Genomic DNA, 16668 nt, shown 5'->3' on the forward strand with positions numbered 1-16668 from the left:
CCAGCACTGCAGCCCAGCTGTGGTTCAAATGTTGCAACTGATGTCACAGGAAGTCAGGTGACTGTTGCAGCCAATCAGAGGCAGCTGCATCACATTCCCGAACTCTTTGCATCATGAATGGGCTCAGGCTCACGGAGGCAAATATGAGCAGACTCGGACTCACGGATTTTGGCCATGTAACGCGAGCAGAGATACTAGAAAAATCTATAATGCTTGGACAGATCAGTGGCAAAAGACGACCCGGTGCCAAAGAACACGATGGCTGATACGGTTCGAGCTGATACTGGCATGGATATCGCACAACTGAAAGAAGCAAAACCGAAAAACATGGTAGGAGCCTTTAGGGTCGCCGGGGGTCGTGAACAACTAACAGCAACAACATACAGTAATGTTCTGTAGAACTGCACACCTCCAACTTTGATGGAGCTTTTGAACTGAATGTTGGGGTGACCAACCTGATGTTTGTTTCCTGGACAATGTATTGAAAAATCACGGGCAGCCAACAGTGTTTATGGACAAATTGGAAAATCCTACTGCTTGGTAAAGAGTGTAAGCCATACATGTCTGTAGGTCAGATACTGGCTGACCTCCCTCCCAGCAGTACTGTGAAGTGTATAATGAGGATGATCACAATGACCCGCTCAGTCCCATCAGCCTCAGAATACTCATGGACACATTAATACCAAAGAGTGCCCCATGTTTATGGACTGATGTCCGCTACAGCATTACCCAATCTCACTGATCTCCACATTGTACGTTCATCACCAAACACACAAGAAAGGGTCTAAGTATATGTCATCTACATGGTGTATGTTGAGGCACATGCTTACAAGAGGCGTGCGTGTAAATAAGAATCATTGTAAACAAGGCGTGATCCAGCAGTGTAATACAGAGGACAGCGTTCACATCGGCTTCGCAAAACCAGGTTTTCTTTTCAAAACGTAAGTATGTAGTTTGTACGGATTCCATTGGTAGATGGAAGAGCCCCTCATTTATGGTCTATTTGTTGCAGATGTTCCTTGTGGAATTTTAGTGGCAAATTAAGACCCAACCCACAAGACAGCGGCTGCGGGCAGCAAGAACGCCTGATGTTACAACTAATGACAAAAACATTCTGCAGAGGATGGAAGCCTGTGCCACGTTTACCGTGTATTCTGCTCTCGCTAGGAACATTCCCGTTCTGTAACATCGCCACACTGCTGCTTCTCTAAAAATACAAAAGTACAAACGTTCATCAGTTTAATCCTCAACATATTACAGATCTTATAAAGCTGTATAATCTACTAGACAGAAACAACAAAGGGTTACTGCATCTACAGGAAGGTTTGCTTACAGTATAACCCCATAAGCAACGGTCTGTATATGAGGGATGCAGGCATCCATGTCTGCAGGAGGGCAGATCAAACAGGCTGAATCAGGGTGCAGCATTTACAGAGTCCATCAGCACAAGGGAGAAGAACAGCTGTAGAAGGACGGAGCTGTGCAGGAATGAAACTGCTACATGAGAACCAAGGCAGCAGTACCCGGAAGGCACAGACATCACATCCAGCATGTATTAGAGAGGCAAGCCCCTGTTACAAGCCTAATGCACAGAGCAGCTTGCCTACCGAGGACCCAAAACTGAACACAGCAATGAAAGCTACAACCTGACACAGTGCAACATTTTAAATAAAGGGAAACAAGAACGTTTATAAGCAGCAGATCTTCCATAAGTCCTTGAAGATAAAGGGCACAGAGGAAGAGCGCCCCACATCTGCGCTGTAGATGGCCACCACACGGCCACCACACACGCTGTACTTACCCTTTGTCCTCTCTCTCTTTTATAGTTCTTGTTTAGGTGTTTTGCTTGTTTACGACCAAACTTAGTTGATTTGAAGGAGTCCAGGCGCTTCTTCATGGTCCTCTGAAATATCTCCTTGGTCTGTGCCTTATCTTCATCGATGCTGACCTCGTGGCGGCTGTACAGGTGTTTTTGCTGCCAGAAACACAAATTTAGGTAAAGCTCAAGATTTTATCATTTGTGGATATTTGAATGTTTTTTCTTTTCTTCACATTGTATAAAGATTTAAGTTAGGGCTCCTTCACGGAAGTTTTAGGACTTTCCATTTTTCCCACCATTTATTTTAATGGATTTTCCAAAAAAACAGAATTCTTTCAGTCGGCTTCTGTCCATTATGGTTACTCATCAGAAAAATTAGCGCAGTCTGTGGAAATTGTGTAGCAACTTTTCATTTAAGCTTGCACAATGCCCTCCCTCTGCCCTTCCTCCTAGGGACCTTTGGACACATAATTGGGCATTTCCATTCCCCTGGTTAAAGGGATGTGTTTCTACAGCTAGGGCCCTTATACACGGGACGATCAGTCAGGTAAGCATGGATCATGGAAATGAGAATTGTTCCGTGTAAACATGGCAGCGATCCAATGATTATTCGTTCATTTATTGTTCATCTTCCTTTTATGGATACCGGCCCGTGTAAACAGGCGACCACTTACCTGGGAACGATTGCCTGCTTAATCTGAAGGGAGGCGACTGCCTGAAATTGTGCCAAATTATAAGATACACGGCACTCATTCATTTCATTGGTTAGTTCTGCAGCCTGATCCTAAGCTGCTCTGTGATTGGTCAAGCCCACAGAGATCAATGAGTGCAGTACATACTAATCAGGCAAACTTTGACAGCTGCAGCCAGTTTTAACCATTATTAATAAATATGAAACTTTTGATTTTGTTTCTGGGCTATGAAGTTTAAAGCAGATTGGCAAGAATGAGAAAAGACCTATTTTCTGCTGTTGTCATCCTGCTAGTGAGGAAGGGGTTAAAGTACCTTTTACACAGGATGACTGTGAGCACGTACACGCCCGACAGCCGTCCCTGCGACCATTGCACCTTGCTTTTACATAGGAGAGATAGTCAGATAATGGGGTGGAGCATCCGGAGATCTCCGCCCGCCGCCATTCACAGTAAGAGCGCCCACCCGCTAGCGTTTTTTTAATGCTGCGATATCGCTGCATTTTTTAACACGAATGTCAATAGGACCTTCTAATGTTAAAATCGCATTGCAGAAACATCACAAAGCACGAATCGCATTGCGATTTTAACGTTAGAAAGTCCCATTGACATTCGTGTTAAAAAATGCAGCGATATCGCAGCGTTAAAAAACGCTAATGGATAGCAGCCCGAAACAGAAGTCACTCACTGACTGAACGGCCCTCGCACTTACACCAAGTGAGAAGTCACTCGGTAGGTATTCGGTTTCAGTGTGACTTGGCGACTACTGGGCGACTTCTTGCGTAGTGCCCTGTCATGGCCGTGTGTATACAGGGCATCAGTCACCCTTAAGTGCAGTTTGAGCAACTGTTCAGGTGGCTAGCAGCCCGTGTAAAGCCACCTTTAAGCAGTGAGGCCACCGACGCTACTGCCGGCAACAGGGGCCCTTTAACACAGAACCGTTATCAGTCAGATAATCAGCAGGTTGTGTGAAGCTGAACCACAACCGTCCATCATGAAGACAGACAAGGATCGGACATGATCATTCATCTGCTTATTGTTCGTCGTACATAGAAACCCAATGGTGCCTGTTCACGGTGAATGGCGCTGTGCTCCGCCTCCATTAACAGGGCAGTTATTGCTCCTGTGTGAAGAGCTAAAAGTGGGAAAAAAACCTGCGTCCTTAACCCCTTTATGACGCGGCCTATTTTTTTCCCACTTTCGCTTCTTCCTCTCCCCTCCTAACTCCTTTATTAACTCATCGCTGTCGCGGTCTGCGGGTGTTTTTTGCGGGACAAGTTGTATGTTTCAATTGCCTTTATTTAATGTACAAAATGTTAAAAATTCTAAGTGGAGTAACATGCAAAAAAACCGAACTTCCGCCATCTTTCAGTGCATCTTGTTTCTACGGCGCACCAACTACAACATAAATGACCTGATAGCTTTATTCTGCGGGTCGGTACGTTTACTGCAATACCAAATTTATATATATATTTTTGCTGCACTACTTTCATTTTTTCAAATACATTTTTTTTTAATTATTTCCTGCCGCCATCTCCTGCGCACAACAGCTTTTTTATTTTTCTGTCGACGTCGTTGTGTGGGGCTCATTTCTTGCAGGACGTCTTGTAGTTTGCGTTGGCACCATCTTGGAATACATACGACTTTTTGATCGCTTTTTATTGCATTTTTTCTTGAAGACAAGGTGACCAAAAAGCGTATTTCTGGCGTTCTTTATTTTTTTTTGTTTCAGACGACGCTCCATGTGCGCAGTAAATAATGCATTACTTTGATGGATCGGACTTTTACGACTGCAGCGATCCCAAATATGCATTTCTATTTTATCATTTAGATTCTTTCATGGTAAACTAGCTGATGTACCCGGCCTCGCCCGAGTTAATTTGGTCCTAAAGTGTTTGCCTGTTTGGATGGAAAATTTTATGAAGTGGTGGTTACTTCAGAGTAACCGAAGAATAAAATCTGTATACACATGAGGAGCGTTAGATTCTCCTCAGTCTGCATGCACCGATGGCCCTCTGCAGAATGTGCAGCCCCTCCCACTCTACTCATTTAGGACCTAAAGAATGCTTGTGCCAAATTTCATGCTTGTACGACATCGGGAAGTTACATTACATAGGTGGGCACTTACTTTTGCAGTTAGCATTGAATAATTAAGTTGTGACCCCTTTACTTTTCCCATTTGGGACCTAAAGAATGTTCGTGCCAAATTTCATGTTCATAGGACCCTGGGAAGTTAGACAATTAGTGGCGAGTCAGTCAGTCAGTCGGTCAGTCAGTCAGTGAGGGCTTTCACCTTTATATATATACTAGCTGATATACCCGGCTTCGCCCGAGTTAATTTGGTACTGGTGTTTATCTGGTGTTCACATGGAAAATCTTATGAAGTCGTGGTTACTTTAGAGATACTGAGGAAAAACATATGTTCACCATTTTGCATAGTTCTCTGCGTTACCCAGGAAAGACCACGTGGAGGCAACCATGTGACGTTTCCTTTATATAAAATGACATCAGGAAGTGAGAGAATTAGATTACGTACATAACATTTGGACACTAATTCTTTTGTGCTTACAAATGAATAATCGAGTTGGGACCCATTAACTTTTCATATTTATGACACAATCAATGCCCGTGCCAAATTTCATGTTTCTATGACATTGGGAAGTGAGAGATTTAGATTATGTACGTTAATTTTGGATGCTAATTCTTTTGCGCATAGAATTGAATAATGGAGTTGGGACCCATTAGCTTTTCCTATTTATGACATAATCAATGCTCCTTCCAAATTTCCCGTTTCTATGACACCGGAAAGTGAGAAAATTACATTCCACAAGTAAAATTTGGACGCTAATTCTTTTGCACATAGAATTGAATAATGGAGATGGGACCCATTAGCGTTTCCTATTTATGACATAATCAATGCTCGTGCCAAATTTCTATGACACCGGAAAGTGAAAAAATTACATTCCGCACATAAAATTTCGACGCCAATTCTTTTGCGCTAGAATTGAATAATCGAGTTGGAACCTATCCTATTTATGACATAATCAATGCTCGTGCCAAATTTCCCGTTTCTATGACACAGGGAAGTGAGAAAATTAGATTCCGTACATAAAATTTGGACGCTAATTCTTTTGCGCTTAGAATTGAATAATGGAGTTGGGACCCATTAGCTTTTACTATTTATGACATAATCAATGTTCGTGCCAATTTCCTGATTCTATGACACCGGAAAGTGAAAAAATTACATTCCGCACTTAAAATTTGGACGCTAATTCTTTTGCGCATAGAATTGAATAATCGAGTTGGGACCTATTAGCTTTTAATATTTATGACATAATCAATGCTCATGCCTAATTTTGAGTTTCTATGACACCGGGAAGTGAGAGAATGAAAATTCCGCACGTAAAATTTGGACGCTAATTCTTTTGCGCATAGAATTGAATAATCGAGTTGGGACCCATTAGCTTTTCCTATTTATGACATAATCAATGCTCATGCCTAATTTTGAGTTTCTATGACACCGGGAAGTGAGAGAATGAAAATTCCGTACGTAAAATTTGGACGCTAATTCTTTTGCGCATAGAATTGAACAATCGAGTTGGGACCTATTAACTTTTCCTATTTATGACATATTCAATGCGCTTGCCAAATTTTAAGTTTCTATGACACCGGAAAGTGAGAAAATTACATTCTGCACGTAAAATTTCGACGCTAATTCTTTTGCGCATAGAATTGAATAATCGAGTTGGGACCCACTAACTTTTCCTATATATGACATATTCAATGCCCGTGCCAAATTTTAAATTTCTATGACATTGGGAAGTGAGAGATTTAGATTATGTATGTTAAATTTCGACGCCAATTCTTTTGCGCTAGAATTGAATAATCGAGTTGGGACCCAATTACTTTTCCTATTTTGGAGATAATCTATGCTTGTGCCAAAATTCATGTTTCTACGACATCGGGAAGTTGGAGAACTTTTGGCGAGTCAGTGAGGGCTTTCGTTTTTATATATATATATACTAGCTGATATACCCGGCTTCGCCCGAGTTTATTTAGTACTGGTGTTTATCTGGTGTTCACACGGAAAATCTTATGAAGTCGTGGTTACTTTAGAGATACTGAGGAAAAACATATGTTCACCATTTTGCATAGTTCTCTGCGTTACCCAGGAAACACCACGTAGAGGTAACCATGCGACGTTTCCGTCATATAAAATGACATCAGGAAGTGAGAGAATTAGATTACGTACATAACATTTGGACACTAATTCTTTTGCGCTTAGAATTGAATAATCGAGTTGGGACCCATTAACTTTTCATATTTATGACACAATCAATGCTTGTGCCAAATTTCATGTTTCTATGACATTGGGAAGTGAGAGATTTAGATTATGTACGTAAAATTTGGACGCTAATTCTTTTGCGCATAGAATTGAATAATGGAGTTGGGACCCAATAGCTTTCCCTATTTATGACATAATCAATGCTCGTGCCAAATTTCCCGATTCTATGACACCGGAAAGTGAGAAAATTACATTCTGCACGTAAAATTTGGACGCTAATTCTTTTGCGCATAGAATTGAATAATCGAGTTGGGACCCAATAGTTTTTCCTATTTATGACATACTCAATGCTCGTGCCAAATTTTCCGTTTCTATGACCCCGGAAAGTGAGAAAATTAGATTCCGCACGTAAAATTTGGAGGCTAATTCTTTTGCGCATAGAATTGAAAAATCGAGTTGGGACCCATTAGCTTTTACTATTTTTGACATAATCAATGCTCGTGCCAAATTTCCTGTTTCTATGACACTGGAAAGTGAAGAAATTAGATTCCACACGTAAACTTTCGACGCCAATTCTTTTGCGCTAGAATTGAATAATCGAGTTGGGACCCATTAGCTTTTCCTATTTATGACATAATCAATGCTCGTGCCAAATTTCCCGTTTCTATGACACCGGAAAGTGGGAAAATTACATTCCGAACGTAAAATTTGGACGCTAAATCTTTTGCGCATAGAATTGAATAATGGAGTTGGGACCCATTAGCTTTTCCTATTTATGACATAATCAATGCTTGTGCCAAATTTCCCGTTTCTATGACACCGGAAAGTGAGAAAATTACATTCCGCACGTAAAGTTTGGACGCTAATTCTTTTGCGCATAGAATTGAATAATCGAGTTGGGACCTATGCACTTTTCCTATTTATGACATAATCAATGCTCCTGCCAAATTTCCCGTTTCTATGACACCGGAAAGTGGGAAAATTACATTCCGTATGAAAAATTTGGACGCCAATTCTTTTGCGCTAGAATTGAATAATCAAGTTGGGACCTAATAACTTTACCTATTTATGACATAATCAATGCTCGTGCCAAATTTCATGTTTCTATGACACCAGAAAGTGAGAAAATTAGATTCCGTAGTAAAATTTGGACGCTAATTCTTTTGCGCATAGAATTGAATTATCGAGTTGGGACCCATTAACTTTTCCTATTTATGAGATAATCAATGCTCGTGCCAAATTTCCCGTTTCTATGACATTGGGAAGTGAGTGATTTAGATTATGTACGTTAAATTTCGACGCCAATTCTTTTGCGCTAGAATTGAATAATCGAGTTGGGACCCAATTTCTTTTCCTATTTTGGAGATAATCTATGCTCGCGCCAAATTTCATGTTTCTACGACATTGGGAAGTTGGAGAACATTTGGCGAGTCAGTCAGTGAGTCAGTGAGGGCTTTCAGCTTTATATATATAGACTAGCTGATATACCCGGCTTCGCCCGAGTTAATTTGGTACTGGTGTTTATCTGGTGTTCACACGGAAAAGCTTATGAAGTCGTGGTTACTTTAGAGATACCGAGGAAAAACATATGTTCACCATTTTGCATAGTTCTCTGCGTTACCTAGGAAATACCACGGGGAGGCAACCATGCGACGTTTCCTTTATATAAAATGACATCAGGAAGTGAATACTCGAGTTGGGACCCATTAGCGTTTCCTATTTATGACATAATCAATGCCCGTGCCAAATTTCCCGTTCCTATGACACCGGAAAGTGAAAAAATTACATTCCGTACGTAAAATTTGGACGCTAATTCTTTTGCGCATAGAATTGAATAATGGAGTTGGGACCCATTAGCTTTTCCTATTTATGACATAATCAATGCTCGTGCCAAATTTCCCGTTTCTATGACACCGGAAAGTGAGAAAATTAGATTCCGCACGTAAAATTTTGACGCCAATTCTTTTGCGCATAGAATTGAATAATCGAGTTGGGACCTATGCACTTTTCCTATTTATGACATAATCAATGCTCGTGCCAAATTTCCTGTTTCTATGACACCGGAAAGTGAGAAAATTAGATTCCGTGCGTAAAATTTGGACGCTAATTCTTTTGCGCATAGAATTGAATAATCGAGTTGGGACCCATTAGCTTTTCCTATTTTGGAGATAATCTATGCTCGTGCCAAAATTCATGTTTCTACGATATCGGGAAGTTGGAGTACTTTTGGCGAGTCTGTCAGTCAGTGAGTCTGTCAGTCAGTGAGTCAGTCAGTCAGTGAGTCAGTCAGTCAGTGAGTCAGTCAGTCAGTGAGTCAGTCAGTCAGTGAGTCAGTCAGTCAGTCAGTCAGTCAGTCAGTCAGTCAGTCAGTCAGTGAGTCAGTCAGTCAGTGAGTCAGTCAGTCAGTCAGTGAGTCAGTCAGTCAGTCAGTCAGTCAGTCAGTCAGTCAGTGAGGGCTTTCAGCTTTATATATATAGATGACATCAGGAAGTGAGAGAATTTGATTACGTACATAAAATTTGGACACTAAGGCCTCATGTCCACGGGGAAAATCAGATCCGCTGCAGATTCTCCATGTAGAATCTGCAGCGGGTCCCTCCTGCCCCGCGGACATGAGCGCCGAAAATAGCAATTTAAAGCATTTACCTTTCCGGCGCGGGCGACGAAGATCAGCTGTTCCTCACGGCCAGATCTTCATTTTCGGCCGGCGGATGAATTCCTGACGCCGGCGGCACGTCGCCGGCACGTCGCCGGCACGTCGTCGACGTGCCGCGCGCATGCGCCGGGCACATCCGCCGAGCCGAACCAGGGGAGATGCGGCCGTGAGGAAGAGCAGAGCTTCGCGGTCCGCTGCGGGTGAGTAAATGCTTTAAATTCCTATTTTAGGTCTCCCGCGGATCCGGACGGCTTCCATAGGCTTCAATAGAAGCCCGCGGGAGCCGTCCCCGCGGGAGACCCGCATGAAAATGGAGCATGGTCCGGATTTTTTCATGCTCCATTTTTTTTTAAATCACTTTTATTGACGATCCGCGGGTATTTATGTACCCGCGGGTGGTCAATGCATCCCTATGGGATGCGGATCCGCATGCAGGAAATCCGCTGCGGATCCTAAATCCTATTTTCCCCGTGGACATGAGCCCTAATTCTTTTGCGCATAGAATTGAATAATGGAGTTGGGACCCATTAGCTTTTCTTATTTATGACAGAATCAATGCTCCTGCCAAATTTCCCGTTTCTATGACACCGGAAAGTGAAAAAATTACATTCCGCACGTAAAATTTCGACGCCAATTCTTTTGCGCTAGAATTGAATAATCGAGTTGGGACCTGTTAACTTTTCCTATTTATGACATAATCAATGCCCGTGCCAAATTTCATGTTTCTATCACATTGGGAAGTGAGAGATTTAGATTATGTACGTAAAATTTGGACGCTAATTCTTTTGTGCATAGAATTGAATAATGGAGTTGGGACCCATTAGCTTTTCCTATTTATGACATAATCAATGCTTGTGCCAAATTTCCTGTTTCTATGACACCGGAAAGTGAGAAAATTAGATTCCGCATGTAAAATTTGGACGCTAATTCTTTTGCGCATGGAATTGAATAATGGAGTTGGGACCCATTAGCTTTTCCTATTTATGACATAATCAATGCTCGGGGCAAATTTCACGTTTCTATGACACCGGAAAGTGAGAAAATTAGATTCCGTACGTAAAATTTGGACGCTGATTCTTTTGCGCTTAGAATTGAATAATCAAGTTGGGACCCATTAGCTTTTAATATTTATGACATAATCAATGCTCGTGTCAAATTTCCCGTTTCTATGATACCGGAAAGTGAAGAAATTACATTCCACACGTAAAATTTCGACGCTAATTCTTTTGCGCATAGAATTGAATAATCGAGTTGGGACCTATTAGCGTTTCCTATTTATGACATAATCAATGCTCATGCCAAATTTCACGTTTCTATGACACCGGAAAGTGAAAAAATTACATTCTGCACGTAATATTTGGACGCCAATTCTTTTGCGCTAGAATTGAATAATCGAGTTGGGACCTATTAACTTTCCCTATTTATGACATAATCAATGCTCGGGGCAAATTTCACGTTTCCATGACACCGGAAAGTGAGAAAATTAGCTTCTGTATGTAAAATTTGGACGCTAATTCTTTTGCGCATAGAATTGAATAATCAAGTTGGGACCCATTAGCTTTTCCTATTTATGACATAATCAATGCTCGTGCCAAATTTCACGTTTCTATGACACCGGAAAGTGAAAAAATTACATTCCGTACGTAAAGTTTGGACGCTAATTCTTTTGTGCATAGAATTGAATAATTGAGTTGGAACCCATTAGCTTTTCCTATTTATGTCATAATCAATGCTCCTGCCAAATTTCACGTTTCTATGACACCGGAAAGTGAGATAATTAGATTCCGTACGTAAAGTTTGGACGCTAATTCTTTTGCGCATAGAATTGAATAATCGAGTTGGGACCCATTAGCTTTTCCTATTTATGTCATAATCAATGCTCGTGCCAAATTTTAAGTTTCTATGACATTGGAAAGTGACAGATTTAGATTACGTACGTAAAATTTCGACGCCAATTCTTTTGCGCTAGAATTGAATAATCGAGTTGGGACCCAATTACTTTTCCTATTTTGGAGATAATCTATGCGTGTGCCAAATTTCATGTTTCTACGACATCGGGAAGTTGGAGAACTTTTGGCGAGTCAGTCAGTCAGTGAGTGAGTCAGTGAGGGCTTTCGTCTTTATATATATAGATGTGGCAAAAATAAGCGTGGTTCAAGCAGCCGACTCAAGGATGACTCAGCCTTCCATCCTTCTCAGGTCGGTAAAATGAGCACCCAACTTGGTGGGGGGTAAAAGATGACTGGGGAGGCAACGGCAAACCACCACGCAAAAATAGTCTACCAAGAAAATGTCACGATGCAACGTCACCCTAGGAGTCAGTCATAACTCGGGGCTTGCACCAGTGGACTTTACCTATTAAACTCTGCCTGCAATACATGGCAGCCATGGGACCCTCCCTAGACTCCAGGCTCTACACGAACCCATCAGCATGCCGCAATTGTGTTGCAGGATGAAGGCGAATGGGGGATTCCTCAGCATGTGCATGGGGCCCAAGTCTCTCAGTTGCCCAAAGCCCTGGTCACATTGTGACAAATCTGGCCCTTCAAATGTTGCAGACTGATTGTCTGGCCAAAGTCTTCCTCCAAGAAGGTGCTTACGGCACAGGCTGTACACCCGACGATAACACCAGCTTACCCTCCTGGGTTTCATGGTGTCACAACTTGTCAGCAGCCCTCACACTTCTCGTTGACACCAACTACTGCTCTCCCTCCAGCCGATTTTATCGTGTTTATTGCTTGTACTGCAATTTGTTTTTGTAGCCTTTTTTCTAATAGACTTCTTTTATTCTGTCACTTTACCTTTCTGTTTTGGACCTCACGTCTGTTTTATGTACTTTTTATCTTTTTCTATCCCAATCTCTTACTGCCTAGTTTTAGTATTTTATCAGCCTGAACTGATAAAGAGCTTTTGCCCCGAAACACGTTTTCCTATGTTGGCTGTTTAACCAGATAAAAGGAGATGTTTTAACTTAACGCTTCTAATGATCTGACTGTCTTTGGAGCGTTGCGCCAAGTCACCTGTTCTCTTGCTGCATCCCTCCGGTCACCCACGCCCACTTAGGTGGAGAAGTATCTGGTTGGCAGCACCTCCTTTACACCTTGCACACTCCTCTTCGACCCTCGCCTCCTCTCTGGGCCACTCACAACCATACAGGTTTTACTTTTATCTCCTGCTTCTATACAATGACACTCGACAGACTTGGGACTTCCGCATTGTGACGGAGTACATGTATACTTATACCATAAATGGAACGCCCTGGCAAGTTTTTTAAACAGAACAGGGAATTTCACCTTTTCCTCAGGCAACAGAAGTGTCAATGACATTGTAGAACACAAGCTTATTGAAACAACGTACCTGCCGTCTTGGTTTATACAGATATTGCTGCAATGTATGGTGACTTAAAATGTCTTCTAAATCTCGTACACTTTTGCGCCGTTGCTCCAAGGCCTGCATATCTAGGCATACTGCACTAACATTTTCTCTCCTGAAACAGAAAACACGTGACATAGCTGATAAAACTCTATAAAGGAGCGCGGCCATCAATTAGTTCACATTTTAAGGACTATTTAGTAACTATTATATGCAATAAATAATGGGTTGTTCATTCATTGATGGAAAGGAAACAATCTGCCAAAGCGGTTCTTGGGTAATATGGAGCTCCACCTCAAAGATCGCAGCAAGCGCTATGGTTCAATATGATTAAAAATCCATATTAACACGGACATATGGAAAGCCACAGGCAAGAACTAACATCGTGTAGGATCCCCTCTGGCCTGGCAAAGTGCAGCAACTTGATGTGGCATTGATTCCATAAGTGGTCGGAAGACTTTGGATAGCCCCCCGCAAATCCATGGTATTAGTAGGTGCAAGATCTTGGGTACGAATAGACCTCTGCTCTACATCCCATAAATACTCAATTGTGCTCATGTCAGGCAAATGTGCAGGCCACACCATTAGTAGAAGCTCTCCAGAATGCTACTTAGTCTATTCCTGCACAACCTGGGCCCGATGGAACGGTGCATTATCCTTCTGCAATATCCCATCATTGTGGAGGGACATGAAGTTCATAAAGAGTTGCAAATGGTCACCAAGCAATGAAAGATACTAGGCACCAGTTAATGACGTGTCTAAGTGGACGCAACCTACACCAGTATGGAGCCACCACCAGCCTGCACAATACCTTATTGACAACCGGGGTCCATGACTTCATGGGGTCTGTGCTATACACCATTCCTACCATCAGCCCGAAGCAATTTGTACCATGACTCATCAGACCATGCCACATGTTGCCAATCCTCTATGGTTGAACTAGCAACTTCATGAGCTCATAATGTTGTGTCGAATGTTGAGGTAGTAGCAAATGTACTCTGGTAGGTCTTGTGCCCCCATATCTCATGGAAGCTAAAGAGCTCTGCACTAGCCTGCCTAATATGCATTGAATGTGGATGTGACTTGTGCCGGAGTCCCTTGCCTGATGGAATAGACAGTTCTACCCAGACACTCATTAACCACCTATGGAAGCCGCTGCGCTGTCCCTTGTGGGTGGCAATGCCTTCTATGGCATATTCCCAGTAAAAACATGACTCTGGATTGTGGAATGTTAAATACCTGCAGAACCACAGAAATGGAATGCTCCATCTGTCTGGCGCCCCCATCAGGCCTCGAACTCTGATGATTCACATCGCCTTGGCATAATCACGGTGGTCGGTGTTCAACCTCACTCACTAGATGACCCCTCACAACTTCTACAGGCGTGGACCTTCCTTGGCCATCACCTCCAGTAACGCCACTTTACTTCCTTCCCAGGATGTTTGGCATGTCAGTGTATTTAGAAATGTTAAAAACAGCCATCTGTGCATTTGTGTGGGAGGATAAAGCGGCTTACGTGTTTTCGACCCTAGGCTGGGTTCCTACTGCTAGTGACGGAGTACGGCTTACTACTATGAGTGACAACCTGGTCTAGGTTTTGGAACCGTTAAGCAAAAACGCACACGACAGTGCAACGTTTGAGCCATAAACGTAATGCTATCATGCACGTTCCCTTGCACAACTACATGAGAATCAGGCGTACATCTGAGCACCCCCCATAGTCTCCTGAGGGGCCTCTGCAATCAACAGGTTCTGTTCTCTGCGTATTGCCAATATGTTCACCCCCAGACTGGATTCACTTGGGCAAGTGCAATTTTAACGTGATTTTTCATGAGTGTGCCATGCGTTTGTAATTTACGTGCAATTTGCAACTGTTTTTCACTGCTCTGTACTCATTTTTTAATTGCAAGTTGCTATGGGGACCACATAAAAGAAAAAAAAAAAGATTGCACGCACATGCTTTCACATTGTATGTGAGTGCAATTCATTTTTTGAGCATTTCCATAGAAAAAATGGGCAATTCTTGAATAAGAATAACACAAAAATAGGCCATGCAGCAATTTTTCAAACTTGGACTATTGGTCGGATTCAAAAATCGCATGTATAGTGGCCCAACGGGCATTACAGGACACTAGCAGCACACTTGTCCTGTCTCACCGGTCTATATGCCGTCCCTGGTTACAGAAGGTGCCGTCTGTGGGAGAGTCCCTGTGTCTCCCCTTCTGCTCTAAGCTAGAGCTCATCACTGACGTCAGTGGGCCTCTCATTGGATGACAGTCAGGTTAAATCTCACTGGTGCAGAGCCAAAAGGGTGGGAAGCAAATATACAAGTCCCTATGCAAGTGGGTGGGTAGAGAGAGAGATGATATAGGGAAGTGACGCAGAGCAGTTAGTAGACTCAGCCAGGAGAGAGTAAGGAGGAGGAGTATTCAGCAAGTTATTCCTAGCCGAGGTAGAGTGTAGTGGACAACCTGCTCCCTTGCTAATCTACAGCAGAGCTCCAGAAGACCCTTTCCCAGGTGCATCTTCATCAAACAGTTACAGCTACCCGGAGAAAACACAGCCAGGATCAGCATATTGTCACTAGTCTCACTGCTTCACCAATAGACCTTCAGTTAAAGCAAACTCCAATCTGTTCACCTAACTTCACTTGTGGGGAAAATGGTCTAGTAAATCAGTCCTCAGCTAAGTAATAGGGAGAGCGTTGAATACCAGCAAATCATCAAACCAAGTTTACTTTATCTTGCCTCTCTTATATGGCATCCTTGTTCACCTAAGATAAAGCCCTCTGCAGAAAGTTGTAAAGTTAACCTGTTATTTGCCAAAACCAAAGTTAGTAAAACTGCTCACTCTCCGTTTACTAAGCTATACTGGACTAGTCTTCGTTATTTCTGTGTCATCATCATCCGGAGTGTCCAAATAGAGTGTGGCATCACCGTGACAACCAAAGGCCTCCGGCCATACCCACTGTGGGTGTATTGGGGTGTTACACATGTGTGAATTAACCCATTCAGGTTCTTTATCTATACGAGTTATGTCTATCTCGGACTCAACAGAACTTGTGTGTGAAAATTGCCTGTATGAATTCAGCCTTAGTCATTCAGTCAGTTTAAGTTTTAATGTGACCATATATATCAAGTTCATCAGAATGCATGATTTCAGCCACGAGTGGCCAGTAACTCAGTGGCCATTATAAAGTGTTCATTGCTCCACTGATGTTACAATCCCTGTGAAGCCAACGCCCAGTTGTAGATGTGTTCTGGAAGGCGGGTCGCGTGCCGATCAGGTCAAGTGCTGGTGTGTAATTGGTTCCGGCAGCCAGCGAAGGCCAACTACCTCTATTATTCATAGTATTTTACATATGTAAAAAAGATGGGTTTTCTTTGAATACAATTTAATCAGTACAGTATTATAAATATGAAACAAAACATCATCTTACACTTTGTAAGGAAGGGTGAGAGAAGGAAGTGTTCTTGTTTAGAAAGGGAATCGCCTTCTGGAGTCTTTTCTGCTTAGAGTTCATAGAATCATAGAATGGCAGTGTTGGAAGGGTCCTCCGGGGTCATCGGGTCCAACCCCCTGCTCAGTGCAGGATCACTAAATCATCCCAGACAGAGGTCTGTCCAGCCTTTGTTTGAACACTTCCATTGAAGGAGAACTCCCCACCTCCCGTGGCAACCTGTTCCACTCATTGATCCCCCTCACTGTCTAATATCTAATCTGTGTCTCCTCCCTTTCAGTTTTTATCCCATTGCTTCTAGTCTTTCCTTGTACAAATGAGAATAGGGCTGATCCCTCTGCACTGTGACAGCCCTTCAGATATTTGTAGACAGCTATTAAGTCTCCT

The 16668-nt window shown here is 42.5% G+C and overlaps 1 protein-coding gene across 1 annotated transcript in view; it reads right to left on the reverse strand.

Moving 5' to 3' along the window:
• SLC9A3 (solute carrier family 9 member A3) overlaps nucleotides 1-16668 on the reverse strand; it is a 285255-nt gene that overhangs the window by 39323 nt on the left and 229264 nt on the right. Inside the window, exons 13-15 of the mRNA XM_066579077.1 lie at nucleotides 12807-12936; nucleotides 1802-1975; nucleotides 1147-1207 (exon numbers count right to left, since the gene is read on the reverse strand). Of these exons, the coding sequence (XP_066435174.1) occupies nucleotides 1147-1207; nucleotides 1802-1975; nucleotides 12807-12936 (365 nt within the window). The remainder of the gene's footprint in view (nucleotides 1-1146; nucleotides 1208-1801; nucleotides 1976-12806; nucleotides 12937-16668) is intronic.

The sequence above is a fragment of the Eleutherodactylus coqui genome, chromosome 9 (genome assembly GCF_035609145.1).
Source record: "Eleutherodactylus coqui strain aEleCoq1 chromosome 9, aEleCoq1.hap1, whole genome shotgun sequence".
Lineage (NCBI taxonomy): Eukaryota > Metazoa > Chordata > Amphibia > Anura > Eleutherodactylidae > Eleutherodactylus > Eleutherodactylus coqui.